This window comes from Leuciscus leuciscus (genome assembly GCF_965113295.1).
Source record: "Leuciscus leuciscus genome assembly, chromosome: 20".
NCBI lineage: Eukaryota > Metazoa > Chordata > Actinopteri > Cypriniformes > Leuciscidae > Leuciscus > Leuciscus leuciscus.
In genome coordinates this window covers 7,541,178-7,561,573 of record NC_138744.1, presented here as the reverse complement: position 1 = coordinate 7,561,573, position 20,396 = coordinate 7,541,178, and the positions used below count along the sequence as shown (strand labels likewise).

The following is a 20,396-nucleotide window of genomic DNA, read 5'->3' as shown; positions in this document are numbered from 1 at the left end:
TCAGAAATGCAGATATGTTTTAAAAACACATTTTTGCTCCATTAAAGGGGAGAAATGGCCGTGATTTCACAGTTGTATTACAAACCTGTAGTGAGAATGGGGAAAAAAATGAGTGGGTCGAGCTGATACATTTTATTAGTGAATAAGATGAATAAAGCCTGGGGCTATTCTCTTTCATTTTCAACTCAGCCAAATGCCAAAGCCCAGAGCAATTAATAGAAACCATAAAACATTGCCATTAAAATGGACTCAAAGTTCTGGCAACGGTTCAGCTCCATCTTATATATTAATTTATTTTTAATTCAACAAATGCTTTGCAGCTGTTTTACATTCTTTGAGCTCAGGGGACAAAAAAGTAGCCTACACCTAAAAAAGAAAGGACAAAAGCAAAATCTACAAAAGCTTCCGTGTTTGTTTTATTCTCCTGTATTGTATTTTATATTGTATATATTTCTTGTTAGGTTATTATTTGATTTATTACCATTACTGGCATTTTTTATGTCATTGGTTTGGTTTAAGCTATGGCAATAAAGTAATTTGCAATTATTTGAGTAATAAAATAATGACAATCTTGTTGCAAATTAAATAGCTATAATACCTACTGAGGGTATTAAAAGATTGATCTCCTTAACAAAAAGGTTAAAACAAGACTGACTCTAAATTTACACTTGAGTAAAATCATTAGGCAAAAAGCAGAATCAGATGAATAAAAGAAAAAGTGTCTGACTTTTTTTAATATATATTACAATTTCTCCCTCTGGTCCATGTAAACACGCAGAAAGCACGTGCTGGCGAGAGGGGCCATTGAGCTCTTTCAACGTCATCATCAGGAGCCGGTAGTGAAACGCGCGGTTTTTTGAATACAATAAACACAAACAGACGCTAGCTTTACTTTCGATCTTCAAATCCGTAAACTAACGCCTTCAAGCAGCCAAAACATGTCAAAGAAAGCACCGAGGGCAGCGCTGAAGCTCCATATGAAGAAGAATGCTAATATACGGATAGGAAAAAACACGGACTTGATGGTGAGTTGATGAAAATGAAACACACCCGTTTTCTCCGTACAAACGCGCGTCACATTCGCGTGAAAATATACTTTCAGATTAATCAAATGAGGAATTTAACTGCCAAATTACGTGTACTGGTTTGCAGTTGTTGTGTAGTCAGAATATTGCCTGTTTCGTATGTAGGATACGTCATGTTTGAGTTGTATATGTACATGTCGTCTTGGTCTGTGTTTCAAAATCTAGTAAGCTGCCTACGTAGGCAGCATTTTAGGAAGCTCGGAACGTTTCAAACGCCCTAGAAGCCCAGAAGTGCTGTCTAGATAGGGAGCTCCGTAGGTTTTAAGAAACATATTGTCATTAAGCAGGTAATTTCGTATTTTGAAAGACAAAAAACATCGTGCATATTACAATTAACGTTTACACGTGACAATATATATATATTTTTTTTTAGTGTTATGTTCTGTTAAAAGAGCAAGATCTGGTCAGATATAAGTGGTGAGCATCATAATGCAGTAATGTGAGGTCGCAAATTTATTAGGTTTTCTCTCTCAGATTTGCCTGTATACTTTACAAGACATTAGTAGGTAAACCCCTCATTGATTTGAAACAAACATTTTATATATAGCTTAGAGCATGGGTGAGTCTGTTTAATGAAAGGAATACAGCTGATGTAAATGAGCTGGATACATGTGGCTTCGTGGGCTCCTTTCATGTTGTCTTTTTGCAGACCTCATTATGGCAAAGATCATAAAGTGCCATTTTCCAAATTAGTGCTTTTCATATGGAGGTGAATTTAAATGTTTAATGCAACAGTAGTCTGATTCATTTTATTGCTAATTTGCATTATTATCAGGAAGCACTTGCTCTCGTCCATCCAGCCGCATGCAGATCGTAACTTTCATAGTCAATATACCTGAACTCTTTAAGCAGATAATAAACTACATAAGTTATTTTTTTAATGATTTTTACTTTTTGCTATTACTAATAATCTGTTTGCTAGTTTTTATTGCTATATTTATTATTATTATTATTATTATGTGGAGTGGGACTGGTAAATTATGGTAGCCATATTCATTCTCACATTGTCTCCATGAGCTCCATATGTCAGAGCATGTGCAATAAGACCATGGCTCTGACCGTAATGACTTGTTTGCCACCAGTGTACATTTCTTGCCCATCTTTTCACTTAGCAAACGATCTAGGATCAGGAAACCACAAATGGGCAGACAAGCCATTAAATCCAAACCACCATGTTGTGACTTTTGAAGCTGGTTTTATTTTAAGGAACTTGGCCCCAGATGTTTACGTTTGTTTAACGTTTTATATCCGAACAGCACTGATGAATCCAATTTGTTTTATGCATCATCACGTGAAGTGGCCACTGTAAATGTTGTTACATGCAATAGATGTATAGCAATGTCGCATGCCGCCTCTTTGATTGCTTGATACTGACCACTTCATAGCTCATGATGATTAAAAGGAACTTCTATTTTCAAAAGGGGAGTCTGGTGGTTTAGGTTGATTGAGGTTTGCCTCTCGGCAAGTTTGCCTAGTGTTTTTCGTGGGAATAGGGGAATTGCTTATCCGTTGTTTTTAAGTTGAGAGGCACTGTACATGGTTGATTGTACTCTCTCTGTGTGTGTGTGTGTGTGTGTGTGTGTGTGTGTGTGTGTGTGTGTGTGTAGGATGTCCGTGCACTAACAGGGTCCTAATTAAAGGTCCATTGCAGCTGGTCTCACTTTATGGAGACTGGAGGTGGGGATGTTAAAGCCGCCTGAAAGGTGCTCTGCTTTACAGGGGTCTAATCCAGCCATTAAACTAAAAGGAAAATTCAGGAAAAAATGAAAGAAAGGCTCCTTTTTTGCCGTCCTATGAATATGTCCTGGTTTGATCTGGTTTCCTGTGCTTTTAATGACAAAGTACCTAATAAGGCCCTTCGCATTTTGCTTTGTACATCTACTTGTAATTGTTGGTCAAGCTATGATTGTGTTTTTGGCTTTCTGATGAAGCCGTTAGTTTTGGTTCTCTGATTGTAGACCTACAAGTATTTCCGACACTGATATTGAATCCCTTTCTTTTTTTCTTTCTTTTTGCTGGATTCACTCAAAATTCAATGTAGTCTGATTCACAAACAAATGACACTTACAAACCAGTTAATTTAATGAAACACACCAAAAGACTCACAAACTAGACAGCTTGGCTGCATATGTCCAAAATTACATACTGAGTAATTACCTGTTTTGAATAAGTAATTACTTCACAACTTAAAAAAACAACAAAGTAGGCCTATGTTCTAAATAGTATGAATGTAATCCGGACATACACATCCTGTGGCCTCATGGGATAGTAAAGTGTCCATCATATGTGCACTTCAGAGTCATGCTGGAAATCATCTAGGTCATCCAGGTACTTTTTGCTACTCTTTGAATTTTGGACTGTGAATTTGGACATATACTACTCTTGTCATACACTGTTTTTCACCTACTTTATAGTAGGGATTGGGAAGTATGTGATGATTTCAGATGAAGCCTTTAAATTAGTCTAATGAATCCTTCACTGTATGAACTTTGAATCCTTCAACTGTTTACTTAATTAAAATCTTAGTCTATAATATATTCTATGTCTTGTGAAGTCATTTAATAGCTTGGTGTGTTTCTGAGGAACAGACTGAAATTGAAGTCATATGCAAAACAATCATTCTGTTGAAAACAGAATAATGTGTTTTGCAGGTTATATAGTTTACAGAGGCAATTTTAGGCCTTAGTTAACTTAAATAAGCTGTTTGAGTAGATGTCAAAATGTCAAATTAGAAACAGAGGTGTTTACACCCACTGATTTGAACTGTAAAACAATAACAGGAATACGGTTTCACTTTCCTCAGAAACTTCAGATCCAGATTTCCAGGACCATGACAATCACCTTGATGGCTTTTTCCTTATTATTCTGTGCCCTATCAAATGTGCTTAGACTCATGTTTTCTGTCTCCTGCATCAGATCTTACTGCATGAGCACCGAAACAGCTTGTGAGATTATCCCGCACATACCATTTCATCTCTCCTGTTTATAAGTGCGTCTTGCCGGGTGGAGCAGTGGCTTAGACAGCACTTTGTTCCCCATGCCGAACTGAGATAGCCTATGCTGCATTTGATGGTTGATTGAACACAAAAAATAATCAGCTGCATCCTGCAAGGAAGCTTTGAAAGTGTCTGTTTTCTTTTTCCAGAACATCCCCCCCAAATTGTAGAACCACTTTTGCTCCCCGACAGCAACGTTTCCTCCCTGGTGTTAAGGATCTCTGGGAAAGTGGAGAAAATCATGGGTCTGTTTTGGAGGCCCAGGCCAAGAGCTCCTGGCGTTTTCACACCAAGTCATTAGATGTTGTGCCTAGCTTGTGTACTGGATGATGTGTTCCTGAGAGCGAATGAGCTGAAGTTTGTGGTTGCAGGTTATTCAAAAGTGCAAATATTAGTCTGTTGAATCTGGTTAGGTGAATATTTCGAATTTGTGCTCTGCAGTTTTTCATCTCACACCATGTAACATACAGACTTCATTCAAAATGTTTTCACTTTAGGTGTGCTATTTTAGAAATGTGAAAATGTTGCATTCGCTAGAAGTTTCGGCATGAATTGCTGTTGGTCTTCTGTGTTTTATTTATTTGCATAATGAATTGAGATTGGACTTTTCTTTGTTATAGCCTATTAATTATCTAGGGTGCATTTTAATTCAGAATTTAAAAAAAATATTGTCAAATATTAGATTGAATTGTGGGTGCTCATTTACAGTAATCTTTAAAAGTACTAATAATTTAAAACCTCTGTTAAAGATGATGCTTTTTTTCACAACCAAAACAGAATCAAAGCTTAAAGTCTAATAAACACTAATAGTTTTTGGTTTTGTTGGATCAAAGTGTTAACTTTTCTGGTGTTTATTGGGGGCAGTGTGGACTATAGCCTTAAAACTTATGCTTACTTGAAGCTTTAACAACACTATTCGTTTGCTGTTGTGCTGTCTAAGCAAAGAAATGTCCTAATCAGGAACTATAAATCCAGATTCATCTTGTTCTTATAATGTGTGTTTTTTTGTTGTTGTTTTTTTTTTACACACAAGAACAAGATGACATTTTTTGGACAGATCGCATTTGGATAGTGTGACTTCTGCTCTGCACACTCTAAGGACTCTGTTCAGACTGGTTTTCTCTGCACTCCTTTGCCCTCGGTGAGGATTCCATGTGCTTTCCGTGTCTGTGTGAGTCAGTAGAATCGGCCTCTTCTGTAATCAGTTCAGCTCGGCCGTTTTGTTTTGGCAAAGCCTCTGGCACAGGGGAAACCTGGGCTTCTCAGTTTCCTTCTCGAAAACGCTCTCAAGACCAGCTGTTGGAGAAGTATTCAGACGCCCCAGAGATGACCCACAATTATGAAAATGAGGTATTAATAGATTTAAATTACATCCAAATGGCTGTCGTGTAGATGCACAAGGAGTGCTGCCTTTTTTCAGCTGAAATCATTAAGAAAACTAGCTGGATATGGTTCAGCGGATCTGGTCACTGGTTACGTTTGTGTGTGCGTGTTTTTGAGACAAGCGAACGTGCAGGAGATGATATACAGAACTTTCTCTGTCGCAGTTTGTAGTCAGTACTCAGACCACGGTGCAGGAAATAGGTTTCTCATTGTTATTATGAATATCTTTCTTTTATTTTCTTATTATAAAGCTCCTTCCCAAGTATACTCAGTCAATTTATGAAAACTTAGCTGTAAAAACAGGCCAGAAATCATCAATATTATAATGTTAGAAGTCTTAAAGGTACAGTAGCAAAAACAGTTAAACAGAGTTCTAAGGGTCAGTTGGAGAGTCGAATACAGGGGCCTATTATAGGCAGATATTGGATATTTATTAATGACATTGTATGTTTAATGGCCTGTTTTAATATTTAGATGACTTTTGCCTTCAGTCAGTTGTAACTTAAAGGCAAATGGCAACATGACATGTAACAAGTTGTGTTGTCTAAATTCACATAAAAAAAACTTTACATTTTATTGTGCTTTTTAAAATAAAGTAGTAAAAATGTATAATATCAGCCATTTATTGGTTATCTGTCATAAAACGAAAATTGTTATTGGCTTTTTAGAAGAGATTATGTTGTCATGCAAAGGAAATGAAATGCTAAACAATATGAGCATTTGAAGACTGGACACAGTGACATTTGGGAGATTGTAATGGCAAATTGTGATGTACACTCAAAAGCAGGGCCATGTGATCTTATGTATACAGTGAATATTTATATACATGGCTTCTATGTGATTCAGAACCAGTGACCACCAATAACGTTTTAATGATGGCAAATAACCCTAGCAATGGAAGGACACACCTGTACATTGACACAACAAGCAAGCTACACAATGAAGACACCTCTACGTTGAACTAGATTCAGTGACATTATATTTCTTTGTGTTTAGTTCTTTGGATCATATTGTTGTATAGAGTAATTTATATACACGTTCCAGTGCAAGTAGGGCTGATTTTAAATATGTAAACCCAATTTGAGCTCAAGGCTGATCTGAAATCAATCCACAAGTGCAGACCTCCTTTCAGCATCTCGTGACAAGATGCGCTAAGACAGATGAAGTGCTGAAAATGAAACAATTTCCTGGTCTAATCCGACAAGGTTGCACAAGGGCCCTTGTCTTTGGGGAGGGCTGGAAGATTTATCTTTCTTGGACACCCTCCTTCTCCTGTTGGACCTGCCTAGCAGTTCCTGTAACATAATCCTCCTTTACTGTGGTACTTATCTGTGGATCCATGCACAGGTATAGGGAAAGCTGCAGCATACTACACCTGGCGGAACAACAGAGTATGATATTCACTTGAGTTGCTCAAAACATCGAATGGTCCTCTTGACTCCAAGCGTTTGGCCTTTTGTGTGGCAAGTCACTAAGAGCCTCTTGAAATGATTAGACATGGTTGTCCATCACTCAAGCATTGTGGTTCTTTTTTTTTTCTTTTCTTTTTTTTTTCTCTGGCTTAGTTTTAGTAGCATTTTTGGTTAAAGGAAACTGATATGTTTTCTGCCTTTGCGTGTTTATTTTGAGATATAAAGGCCATTTGTGCAATAATTTGCAGTTTGGAAATTCTGCAAACATTATTTCATACATCTTGACAAATTAAAACATTATTTAATTAACAATTAATTTGCTATTAACAATTGTTCTATGTGTTTTCCATTCACATGCTGTGGTCCCTGAGAAAGACACTTAGGTTATGTTTACACGACAGTTTTCAACTGAAAATGGAAAACTTTTTATGATTTTTGGCCGTTCGTTTACACGACAATGGCATTTTGGGGGCTTGAAAACGTCTAAAAACAGGTTTCAGTGCAAGGTTTTGAAAACGACGCGTGTTCGCAGGGTTTCTTTACGCATAATACAGCCTTTTTAGTAATTTTTTTCGCAGATCCGCGTGCGCATGTCCGTTAAGTCCATGAGACTGTAGGGTGTCCCATTTGTCATTTTAAGTTTCAGAAGGGTGTTCACTTTGCGGTCGATATGCGCACTTTTGCCAAGCCCGCACTGATGCGAGCTCCGCAACAGACTTCTTCCCGACAGTCAAGGAAGACCGTGAGTGCTTAAGGGTGCCATTTACCCTTACAGGGCCTTAGTGTACTGTAATTTACTTTACATAAGTGTCAGCTAAATAACAAATTAATTTACTTTCCCTTGTGTCCACAGGCCCAGCTCAACCTCCTGATTGTCCTGCATCGTCTAGCAGAGGAGTCCAAGGTGAAGGCCTTTGAGGAGAAATCAGCAACCATCAAAGTTCACCACATCAGAGCTGTTGCAAAGGTATCCAGCACCACCATAATAATTTAGCTAATTAAGAGCCCTATAAACTGCATTAGCTTTTTGTAGCCGGGTTCTATATGGACAGATATTTTGTTTTGAATATACATTTATATTGTAGATTTTATTACTACATTTTTATTTAATTTTTGTAGTATTTATTGTCATTTTTTTCATTGTTGAATGCAAGACAACACTGTTAAATGATGTTAAAATAGTTGTGTTTTTTTTTGCATATACTGTATCTTTACTTTCCCCCAGATCTAGTGAACATGGACTTATGCACAAAATATGCTACTTAGATTGAGGACTACCGTAAAACTTCAAATAATAGCCCGGGCTTTTATTTTCCCAAATCGCCGAACTGCACCGGCTTGTATTTGAGACTATATGAGACAGGCCTTTAATTTAGTGTTGAGATGAGCATGACAGTAGGAGGTTACCATATCTGTGTTTGTGTTTAACAAATCAGTTAATGTCAGAATTAGCCTACTATTTTTCCGTATGTCTAAAGGGGGTCGCACACCAGACGAGAATCGCAGCGCCACGTCTTTAAAATTCAAACGCATTATTCTCTATGAGTGTACATTGTCTCAAATCGTCGTTAATGTATATACTGACTTCACCCTGTGCTGCAATATACATTCAGTTTTACATTAATTTACAGAAATCAGCTGCTTGAATGAAAATTGCTGATGTTATCGGATTTTCAGGTGATATTCTCAATTCATTCAGTTAATGGACGCTCTTGGTAAAGTGAATTCAGACTGCAGACTAAGCAACGATTGTATTTAATTGTACAATCATAACATAGTACAGACATGATCTTAATTCCATAATATCCTTAAACATAACTATATTGCTGGCCATAAACTGACAAAGTCAGCATAAAAAAACTAAACGATGTGACAGCCATGGGCTGAACAATACAAGTTACCGGTAATATCCATCGAGCCTATGAACTAGTTGCCAGAAACACATTAACAAGAAAGAATGAAGGCTACCCTGTAAAACAACTGCAATCATGTGATACAAAAGGACCCTATTCATCACTATCATCCTCACCGTGATCCTCAACTACAAGTTCATTGGCGAATTCCTCCTCCACTTTTCCCTCTCCGTCCTCCGCTAACTCTGCCTTGCCTTGCTTGCGCTAACAGCTCCCGTTCAGATGCGCAGGGCTCTCTTGCGTGCGCAATCTGCTCCATAGAACTGGCTTAAACAGACGATCTGACGGGTTTTAGAAGATTAAATACAACCCGAAACTAAAAAACAGACCAGGCCTCTATTTGAGACCGGCCTTTATTTATCCAAACCTGTAGACACACCAGGCGTGTAAAAGAGACAGGCGTCTATTTGGGACTCTGCTATTATTTGAAGTTTTACGGTATCCACATATTTGTTCTTGAACCTTTGTTATGTGAGTGTAGGTCTCTTATGTAAACATTTAGTTGCATTTAAGTGACTTTTATCTCTGGTCTCTGCGCTGTTGAACTATCAAACAAAGTGTACCTCTAACTTCCCTCCTTTATTCTTCAATTGATTTATTTTAGCCTGAGGTCCAACAATGTGTTGAGGCAGTGATGTTCTCTAACAAGCACAGTGGGTACCTAAGATTGGCTGGGTTAGGTTTCCAATGCATATTAATTTAATCAGGCTGCATTGTTAGCAGATGTCACCCGTGGCCGCCCTATTGATCTTCTCAACAGTATGTGTTACAGCAATCAATTTGGTCATTAGTGAACTGCCAAGAGATACATTATGTGAATGGCAGCTTATCTCCAGGTCTAGTCTGCAATTCCCATTGCAGACTATTTTTTAGAGTGAGACTGGATGAGTACACATCAACGCTTACAAATGGGAAGAAATTGGCAGCTGTGTGCACCCCTGTGCTGATTACGATAGATTCAAATATGACTTTAAACACCATGCTGGAGTGCATGGAATTTAGTTCTAAACAAAATCAGTACAAAATAGCAGAAAAACACACTCCCACTCACCAGTTCAATTACAGGTCAAAAAAAGAGAACAAATTATATTTTCCGTAAAGAATTCAGGACTAATTTTAGGACCGTTACGATTTTTTCCACTGACACATTGTTTTGACCTGTAGATGTTCTTAGTGACATTCACACTAAAGTGATTAAATATTTTTATTTTTTTATTTTTTTTACTCAGTTTTCAGGAATGAAAGCATGTGTTTGATCATGAATGCAGTCCATGCTTTGGCAGAGTTGACGTGTTGATTGCTGTTGGATTTAGTTTAGATATAGTGTTTTACTATAGATTAGGCCCAGCTGAATGTCCTGTAATTTCTATTTATTTATTCATCAATTGTTTTGAAGTTCAGGCCTTTCATGACCTAAAAAAGGAATTAAGGCAGCAAATGAACTTGCTCGTATTGCAGCCGGTATTCGGCTACATCATCTTGCAACCGCCCCTTTGATGGATATTTTTTCTCCAGCGCTATAGATTTGAACAGGGCACCACATCAAATGAGTCACAATAACACTGAACAGAGATCCGGCCAATTTTGAGTCATCGTGCTGCGTTTATTTTCACGAGGGAAGGCAGCTTATTTGATTAAGATGTAATTGTGTGCAGAGTGCTCCTTGTACAGATGCACTTGAACAGCAGGGGCATGAAAAATTCGATGCTTGTTCCAAATCAAGACTAAGTCATGATGGCCTGTCACAACTAAACATGTTAGGAATTATACGCTTTGCAGAGTTCAGGCGCAGACTGGTTCAGCATGGCCGCCTTTGAAAACAGGTGTGTAATGTAGAGCTCTGCCATGGAAAGTGGGAATTTGAGGGGAAAAATGGGGGCGTGACTGAGAATGGGTGTTACCACACGATATAGGCTATTAGTAGTTTCTCTAAATCAGGGGTCAGCAACTCTCTGTACATGAAGTGCATTTTTAGTAGTTTCACTGTGTAAATCTATTGAATCCATTAACACAATTACATACATTTCAGTTCAGTTCATCATATATCTTAAAATACATATATACATTTATACATTTAATATTAATGATATATAATATTTGATCTACATTTGATTTACATAGATACATACATGAATATATATGAACACTCAAATACTGATAACTTCCAAGTTTTTTCCAGAAAGCAAAAAGCTAAACAGACCCTAGGCTATCAACCATGCAAAGCACACTGACACTGGTTTACTTGCATTACCCACTGAAAGTGCAGTGCTGCCCAAATTGATCAGAGGGTTGTGACGCCGAAGTTTGTTGAATATTTCAGTTTCATCACCCTTTGATAGTGTTTGGCTTCCCATTCAGCTCATAGCTAAGAACCGAGGAAGGATTACTGCAAGAATTAGTTTGACATACAGGTGCAAAGGTCCTTTTTAAAATGTGTAAATAAAACGAATAAACAGGCTATTTGTCACGTGCCAATGATTACCCCTCTGTGATTTCCCCCTCCGGTGCCGACCCCTGCTCTAAGTAATTATATTTCTTCTCTTTGTTACAGAAACTGTTAAAGAGCACACGTGGATAACGTGGATAACAGGAGCTCCCCACCACAACCCTTTGTTTGTTCTACAGCATTGACCCTGTGACCTTAAATTTACTTAAAGACTTTAGTATGTATGATCTATGGTGTGAAGCACACTACAAATTTGGGACTGGTGAAGATGAACATTTAACTTCTATTATTTCCTTTTTATTACTTATTACTTTTTATGTGTACAATGGAATATATGTTCCCTTAAATTGGGCCCGTTATTAGGCTGTGATCCATGATAATTTTTTCTTCATAACTGTTGAACTTTTGCTTTTTAAGATTTGTGTGAACCATGAATAATAGACAGTATCTAGCCCAGATATCTAAAGTAACACATGTGTCCCTCATCTCTTTGGATCATATTATGACTTAATACCTGTTAATAAACAATTTGTACCGCTTAACTTGGGTAGCACATGGTTGAGTAACCGCGCAGTGTTTCTTTCCTCGCTCTGTAAAGCAACAAGATATCTGGCTCTTGGCCACTGACAACATTGGGACCATTATCAGTGGCTGCTCACGAAAGCAGGTTTTTAGCAGGAAAGTTTGCTCGGATGATATTTCGCTCTCCTGTGTTGACTCAGTATCAAATGGACATCTTATAATTTTCATTTCAAATTTAATCGCTACTATCTAACTGACCTATAAGAAAATACTTCGGTAAATCTCATGAAAATAGTCAATAACGTCCTTTTTTAGTGTTTCTGACATGTTCAAAAGTCTCTTGCTCACCAAGACTGGATTTATTTGATCAAAAATACCATAAAAACAGTAATATTGTTTCTATTTTAATGTCTTAAATGTAATTTATTCCTGTGATGGTAAAGCTGAATTGAATCAAAGATGAATCAGCATCATTACTCCAGTCTTCAGTGTCACATGATCCTTCAGAAATCATTCTTATTTACTGATTTGGTGATCAAGAAACACTTTTTTTTTATTATTATCAATGTTGTAAATGGTTGTGCTGCTTAATATTTTTGTGGAAACCTTGATTCTTTTTTTCAGGATTCTTTAAAGAATAGAAAGTAAAAAAAGAACAGGATTTATTTGAAATGGACATCTTTTGTAACAGTTGTATCTCTAATTTCGCTTTTGATCAATTAATTTGATCAAGTCCTTGCTGAATAAAAGTATTAATTTCGTTCACAAAACAAAATTTTTTACTGACCCCAGACTTTTGAACAGTAGTGTATGTCATTTCTATAATTGTTCTCTTCAGGTGTCGGTCAGTTCTGTGCTTGCATTTGCTCCATGCTTCTTGCTCTATGTTGTGTGGGACCATAGGGCCTGCCCTGACCTGACCCCAGGACCACAGGAAAGTAAATGTTTGGGTCTCACTTTTCGGGTGTATCCCACCAATGATCACGTGACCTGGGAGTCACTCTCCTCTAATCCTTCTGTCAGAATTAATTGGGCTGCCAGGGATTGATCAGTGTAGTGTTTGTTCTTTCTGCCCGCCTTTGAGCTTTGAGAAGAGTTGCATGTTGATAACAGTCTAGAATGTTCTCCAGACCTCTGAATCCACCTCTCTTATCTTCATCTTTCATGTGTCATCTTCATCCTGTTCATCCTCACCCATCTACGTCCTCACAGTGGGAACCGTGTTGTTTATTCTTCTACTTTTTCATCATCATGCTCTTTGAGATGTAGTATGTCTCTTTGACAGGAGCATACTGGGAAAGCGATCATGATTAGCCTTGTCATGCATGACCAGACGAGGGCAACAATGATAATATATCCAGCATGTAGACAATTTTTATTTATTTACACTAAATACTTAAAAAATTGTCTGTTTCTCTGAATGCTGTTAAATGGATATCATGCATGTAAATATAACTTTTAACATTTAAAGAGGTTTCTCATAGTCCATATAGATCCATATGTCCAGAACGGCCATTAAGTGTTGGGGGTGTATTGTTGTTGTTATTATTATTATTATATTTTATGTTTCAATGCTATATAGAATCTGATGGGCATTTATGTATATAAAGTAGGGTTATGTATACATTGTCTCAACTTTGGTCATAATGAAGAGTTAGTTGTGACTTGTGTATATCCCTCTTTACTGAGAGAGATTCATTGGTTAAGCATCGGCTTCTGGACCATTTCAAAGGAAAAGGAGTATCCTACTGTTCTTCAGTCAAAAGAGTATGTTGTCATCTGGCTAAAAAAAAAGGAACAAAAGCTGTCACTGGGAAGGTACCCTTTAGAGAGAGAGAGAAAAAAAGTATACCTTATTTACCCCTAAATGGTGCATATTGCTACTTTAAAGTTGTCATGAAATGGAAGTTGTGATAGTCTTTTCTTTCCTATTGTAATGTATATCTGAGTGAGATGGCTTTTCGAACAAGACAAAATGTAGAGCGGAACTTTCTCATCCACTGGGAATGGATTGGATTGTTGTGGTTTGCTATTGCCGTGATCTCATGTGAGTGACAGGCCCTTGTGCTTCGCATCAGTAAACACGTCATCAGAGAAGAGAAGAACTGTTGCTGCAGGAGGGAGGGAAGTTATTTTGATTAAAGATTATGAGGGCACATGAATTTAAAACAAATAATGATCTGTACAGAATAATCACTTATAATGAATACATATATAGTCCATACATTTTTTTTTTACCGGTACATGTTAGTACCTAAATGGTACCTTTTCGAAAAAGTAGTGCCACAGTGACAGCTTTTGTACCTTTTTGTCTGAGAGTGTAAATGTGAGTCTTTTATATAGTCATATTAGAGACTTGCTTCATTAAAGAGTCCAGAGTCTATCAAAGAAACAAGTCATATATACATTTCTCTCAGAATTTCCTTGTTTTCCTTAGAAGAGAACTTGATGTGTCTTTGCAAACTCCTAAGGTTTTTGTGACTCATGCAGCGCTGAGCTAATGGAACTGCCATTGCGATGGGGTATGGTGATGGTCCTCTTGGGGAGATGGTCCTTCTGCTTTCCCAGCCCAAACCAGCTTCAGGAGCCAAATGCTCCCTATCCCTTCTTTGAAGTAGCGTAATGGTGATGCCATAGAAGCTGACCCTCTGTGGCATTGCGGTTTGTGGTAGGGATTCCTCATCCCCACCTGCTTATGTTACCCAGCGGTAGGGATGGGTACCGAAACCCGGTATTAAACGGGCCCCGGTGCTGAATTTTGAAAGACCGCTGGATCGTTAAGCTCGGACGTTATCGGTTCTGCTGTCGGTACTGGAGAAATTATGAAAGTACACGTGCTATTTATTATTGCTATTAAGAAATTATTATCTTGCGAATTTAATCTCGCCAGCCACTTCTATATATAATAATATCGAACCATTTGTCTGTGATGCATTTTTGCTAAAGAGAGAGAGTGTGTGTGTGCGTGTGTGTGTGAGAGAGAGAGCGATCTTTCACGCAAAGCCACGGCGCGCGCAACACAACAGCCCTGCTTAATGAGTGACGATGAGGACAGAACATTCAAAAGGTTACACTTTAGATCTTTGATATTAAACTAATTTTATTTTAGATTTAGATTTTGGCTTCCAATGATTATAAAAAAAGAAGATATTTGAGGTGTAACCATTAAAAACTAAAGCCACATTCTCTCCAGCGCAACTTCCTTCCCTTCACAGAGCGATGCGCTGTCATTTCTCCCTAAAACCCAAAAGTAACGTCAGAATCTGCACGATCGGTGATTGTTGTAAAATGTAGTCTATACTTTTGCTAAACTGCGGGACGCGTTTGATAATAAAAGGCTATTAAAAGTACCAAAATTGACGCAATAGACGCTGTTCCAAAATGCGGCGCACGCTCTGAAACACACCGCAACGAGACAAGCAACGTATATTTTGGGCTTCGTGTGCGCATCTAAACGATCAAATACACAAAATGTCAAAATGGCCGTCTTGGAGATTCACTTAAACAGTTTATTCACTTAAATACAGTTTATGTCTTAAATCGGCGTAAATAGTTGGGAGAAAATATGAGGCTTAATAATGATTAGATCTGCATTTGGTCTTAAAGAGGCAGCAGTCTAATAATCCTGCTGACGATTGCTCCATTAATGTGAATCAAACAACAAAAGGCAAAGAGAAAATCAGTCACAGCTCTTGAATTATATAAGCTTTAATCTATCTATGATAAACTGTGCAGTGTTATTTTACATCTGACTTTATTAGATGTATTTTTAACCCATATTACTCCTGAACAGTAATGTCAGTGGACATTACTGAAATTAAAGCACTGGGTATATAATTTGTATATTTGTTTTATTGTATACTTTTTTGTTTGACCATGTGTTTGTACTTTGTTTTTGGCGTCCTGTCTGTCTATATAAAACACAAAAGCCAGCACCCTTCTGCATAACATACATGTTTTATTTGTTTTGTTAAAGCATTGCTTTTTCTTTTGCTATAGATATTTATTTTACATTTCAAAATATAAAGCAATATTAATTATGTCCTAAATAATTTTTTCCCCTTTTTTTAATATAACAAAAAGAACCGATAAGAATACCGTTAAAGTACCGGATCGATAAGGAGTATCGGTAAGAGTAGTAATACCGTTAAAACCTTAACGATACCCATCCCTACCCAGCGGTCTGCACTGACCCTTGGCATTACATGATTTAAAAGAGCTCCAGGCCCTCTGATGTCATGCAAGGTGTTCATGTGCCAGATGGGTGCCATGCATAGGTTATTCTTTTTACTTAACCGTGGCTTGCAAAGCACTTAGCTTTTATTATTGAGCTAGAAACGCACCTTTACTCGCCAAATTATGTGCCATGATGCATTGGAAAGATGTTCACTATGGTAAAATACATGTGATGTTTCTCGGCCATAGAACATTGATCATTTCAAGTTTAAGACAAAGCTGGTTTCTCAAAACACTTTTTTAAAGCTCAGTTTGATTTACTAAATTTATTGCAAATTTTCCAGTTTTATTTTATTTTACTCTCGCACCAATAGCATCCATCACAGAACCCTAAGAGATTATTATTGTTGTAATTTAGTTTTTTGACAACTTGTCTGTTTTTCTATAATATATTATATTTTCACTTTGTCCATTTCATTTAGTTTATTATTCAATAGTTCCCTTTCATAGGTTCATTCAACGATGCGGAAGCCGTCGCTATGGGAACACCTTCGGTGTAACGAATGTCTGAAGCCCTTATACCATCACAGCATTTTTTTGGCCAGTAGGGCTTAGCACCGCCCCAAGAATGTCACGTATGCTTCATATCAGTGTGCTACATGCTATTTCATCATATTTCATTCCTTCAGGAAGCGGATTCTCTGCTGCCCATAGGAAAGTGTGTTTCTCATATGCATTGCTACATTTCAGAGCAGTTTTCACTCTCAAGTGGACATGAGTTACAGGAGATGCATCGACCTGTGTGACAGGTTCATTGCAGTAGAGGACACTCATGACAGGTGTGTGCAATGCTTCAGCCTTCAGCATGCTCAAGCCATGCTTAACGGCCTATCTGATTGTCGACAATGCGATAGTCTGTGTTCAAAAGTTTTGCACTCGAGGCTCGCCTCCTTTCTGAGGAAAGAAGGTTTGTCTAACCGAGACTCAGCACGAGACAAATGCTTGGGGTGATTACGAGCCAGAGCACATGCAGAGCACATCTCCCCGAGCTGCGACTGCAGCGCGGACCCCTTTGTTTCCGTTCAAGATGACTTGTGGCCTACCCCAGAACCTCGTGACTCGATTTCTTTCGGTTGTTGCCCATTTGACGATGAAAAAGGGCTTGCAACCCGGAGAGTGCAGGCTATATCCTCATATGGCAGAGGTTCAGCCGAGTGGAAGTGGATGTGTTTGCTTCGAGCATGCCTCTGGGAATAGATGCTCTGGCTTAGGAGTGGCCCAGGACCAGACTTTTTGCCTTCCCACCATTTTGTTTATTCTCAGTGGGTGTTGCTCAGAGTACAAACAGCTAAAGTGGGACATCTGTTGTTGGTGGCCCAGTTCTGGCCCACTCAGATATGTTTTTCAGACCTGTTCAGTCTGTTAGTCAGCCCTCCTTGGGTAGTTCCCCTAAGATCAGACCCAGGGTATGATTTGGCACCCCCTTCCGGACTTATAGAATCTGTGGGTGTGATCCCTAACGGGGCGCGTTAATGTATTCTGGTCTCTCGGCTGAGATTACAGATACTATTCTAAATCTTAACTCTAGGGCCCCTTCCTCGAGGCATCTGTATGCTTTTAAGTGGAATCTTTTTGCCTCTTCATTGCCCTGTCGGTTCAATACTGGAGTTCTTGCAGAGTCGCTTTTCGGCAGGGGCAGCCCCTGCCACTCTTAAAGGGATAGTTCACCCAAAAATGAAAATTCTGTCATCATTTACTCTTCCTCAAGTTGTTCCAAACCTGTATGAGTTTCTTTGTTCTGCTGAACACAAAGGAAGATATTTGGAAGAATGTTTGTAATCAACAGATCTCGGTCCCCATTGACTTCCATAGTAGGAAAAAAATATACTATGGTAGTCAATGGGGACCGAGATCTGTTTGGTCACAAACATTCTTCCAAATATCTTCCTTTGTGTTCAGCAGAACAAAGAAACTCATACAGGTTTGGAACAACTTGAGGGTGAGTAAATGATGACAGAATTTTCATTTTTGGGTGAACTATCCCTTTAAGGTTTATGTGGCAGCTATATTTGCTGAGTATGTGCTTAAGGGGGTTGTTTTTGTTGGTCAGCCAGAATATTTTAAACTTGCATGTGAAAAGGTTAAGAGAATAGGGGATCTACAGGATCTTTCAACCAGCCCTCTTGTATGGATTTTGTCCTGGGTTGGTTAAAGTCTTGTTGCGACCTAGGCCAGGTTATGTTCCTAAGGTTGCTTCGACTCCTTTTTGTTGCCAGCAAGTGGTATTGGAGGCTTTTCCCCCTCCTGATTCGGAGACCGGGAGCAATGTGCACCCTCTTGGCCTCTGCCCACTGAGGGTGCTGAAGATCTATGTCGACCAGACATCCCAGTGGTGTACATCAGAGCATTTGTTTGTGTGTGTAACGCAGTTCAGATGTTATGGGAAGAAGGAGGCGGGAACCGGCGAACATTCAAACATATTTAATAAATAAATAAACAAATACAAAAATGAAAGTATAAGTCAGCAGCCCCTCGCGGACGACTGCTGGCCACACAAAACAGAAACAAAATATCACATTAAAACTCAGGCCTGTTCCTCTCTCGCTCTTCACTGTCGTCGCTCCTCCTTTATGCATCCGCTCCTCCGTGAGAGATACGAGACCGGTGCGTCGCGCAGGTGTCGCTCTTCAGTAATCACGCCACCGGCCTCGTGCCGCCCTCTCACGGCCCTCGGCCTCGTCCTGCTCGCCACAGTGTGTTTTGGCGGTAAAAACAAAAGAGCTGCCGTCTCCAAACAGAGAATGTCTCATCGGGTGATCTAAGCTATTTCTGCGGCCTATGAGGTACATGGCTGGGCTTCGCCTCTAGGTGTGCGTGCTCATTCCACCAGAGGAATGATTTCTTCTCAGGCTCTTTTTAAAGGCTCTTCTTTGGAGGATATTTGTGTTGCTGCAGGATGGTCCTCTCCGAACACCTTTATCAAGTTATACGGTCTGCACGTGAGGATGGCTCCTGGCTCCCAGGTTTTATCTGTTTGAGCGGACGCTTTCCCCGGTCTTCCAGCTACTCTCAGGTGTGTGAAGGCATTATGGTATATCGTTCCCATAGTAACTGCTTCCGCAGTGTTGAGTGAATCTATGAAAGGGAACGTCTCGGTTACGTATGTAACCTTGGTTCCCTGAGTAGGGAACGGAACGCTGTGACGCCGGCCGTTCCCTTACCTTCGATAAGTAGCTTCCTTTGTCTTGGAAATCTGATGAAATAGCGCGTAGCACGCTGATATGAAGCAAACGTGACGTGTTCTTGGGACGGTGCTAAACGCTACTGTCCAATAAACGGCGTGATGTATAAGGGCTTCAGACATTCGTCACACTGAATGTATTCCCATTTTCAACAGATTCTTCCTGATGTGTGAACTGGTCCAAAACTCTGGCACATGGCCTTGGGCCAGTGGGCCATCGTTATTGTTAAACCCTGCGCTGTGGTTTTTTATTTATTATTATTATTATTATTATTTTTATATTATTATTATTAATGTGACTATCTTGATACTCATTGGAGCCACTGCAAACGTTAACTTCAAGTTACTTTAGATAAGCTTTAAAATCTTTTGGTGTACCAACTAAAATATGAACCTGCAAAGAATGAATCAAAACAAACAGATTAGACTCTGTGATGCAGCTTTTAGTAAATCTGTTTCTGCAGGTCATGGGCAGAAGAAGAGTATTGAAACGTATCTCCCAAGCTTTGTTTCATTACACCACAGAAGTCATTACATTTAAATGGCTTTGCATTTGTTTGTTTGTGTTACACATGCCCTGATGCAAGGCACCCAGCCTGGAGCACTCTCAAAACATATGTATTTGCACAGCTGGATATTTACAGATGCTGTTCCAGGTGAAGGAGTTTAACACTGTTCCTTACCTCACTAGTTAACCAGCTGGCTCACGGCCCACCTCTTTGTCTCTGGGCTGTGGTATATAGCTCTTTTACTCTTTCATGCCCCTAGGCCCTCTCAGATCTGCCTCGTCTCTAAATGCACATGACTGGCCTGCTTCTAATCTCTCTTTTCTAGGGTCTTGGTTGTTTTACTTGTCCAGAATCCCACATAGCTCTTACAATGCCCGGGACCAACTCGAAGCATGCAGATTTAATTTGATAACCCAATGAAAACGCTGAAGAATTGAAATTGGACATGGTGTTTGGAGCACGCACTTGTGGCTTGACTGCAGCCAGTGACTTTTGTGAAAAAAAGAGATGTTTTTTTTTTTCTCTCTCTTCAAATAATTGCATATACACAAAGACTACAATATTCTTCCTGGAGAGCCCAGTGTGGTCAGTGGCTACAGTGTCTTTTAAAATTCTGGAATCACCCAAAGGCAAAGTGGGGTTTGGAAAATATCAGCATTTTCTGATGACTTTGCAGTGATAAGAGAAGACATAAACAACGAAGCTCATGCCAG

The 20,396-nt window shown here is 39.0% G+C and overlaps 1 protein-coding gene and 1 long non-coding RNA gene across 3 annotated transcripts in view; one reads left to right on the top strand and one right to left on the bottom strand.

The window, feature by feature from the left end:
• The first annotated feature begins 833 nt into the window (after positions 1-833).
• cenpw (centromere protein W) lies at positions 834-11,777 on the top strand. 2 transcript variants are annotated; one of them, XM_082150531.1, is made up of 4 exons: positions 4,484-5,009; positions 5,042-5,431; positions 7,730-7,843; positions 11,341-11,777. In XM_082150531.1, exons 2-4 carry the CDS (start codon positions 5,234-5,236, stop codon positions 11,365-11,367), a joined length of 339 nt encoding a protein of 112 aa, XP_082006657.1. In that variant the 5' UTR covers positions 4,484-5,009; positions 5,042-5,233; the 3' UTR covers positions 11,368-11,777. The 2 variants fall into 2 exon arrangements, with proteins under 2 accessions (XP_082006658.1, XP_082006657.1); XM_082150532.1 differs by lacking the exons at positions 4,484-5,009; positions 5,042-5,431 and adding an exon at positions 834-1,025.
• The window catches only part of LOC309484314, a 44,374-nt gene continuing 35,616 nt past the window's right edge, over positions 11,639-20,396 (bottom strand). The window contains exon 2 of the long non-coding RNA XR_014200846.1: positions 11,639-12,110. This is a non-coding gene — a long non-coding RNA (uncharacterized lncRNA). The remainder of the gene's footprint in view (positions 12,111-20,396) is intronic.

What these genes read in the sequence shown, in the direction of transcription:
- cenpw (XM_082150531.1), top strand. Translation starts at nt 5,234, where the DNA reads ATGTGCTTTCCGTGTCTGTGTGAGTCAGTAGAATCGGCCTCTTCTGTA. An exon ending in CCCACAATTATGAAAATGAG is followed by an intron (nt 5,432 to 7,729) that starts GTATTAATAGAT and finishes TTGTGTCCACAG; the next exon opens with GCCCAGCTCAACCTCCTGAT. An exon ending in ACATCAGAGCTGTTGCAAAG is followed by an intron (nt 7,844 to 11,340) that starts GTATCCAGCACC and finishes TCTTTGTTACAG; the next exon opens with AAACTGTTAAAGAGCACACG.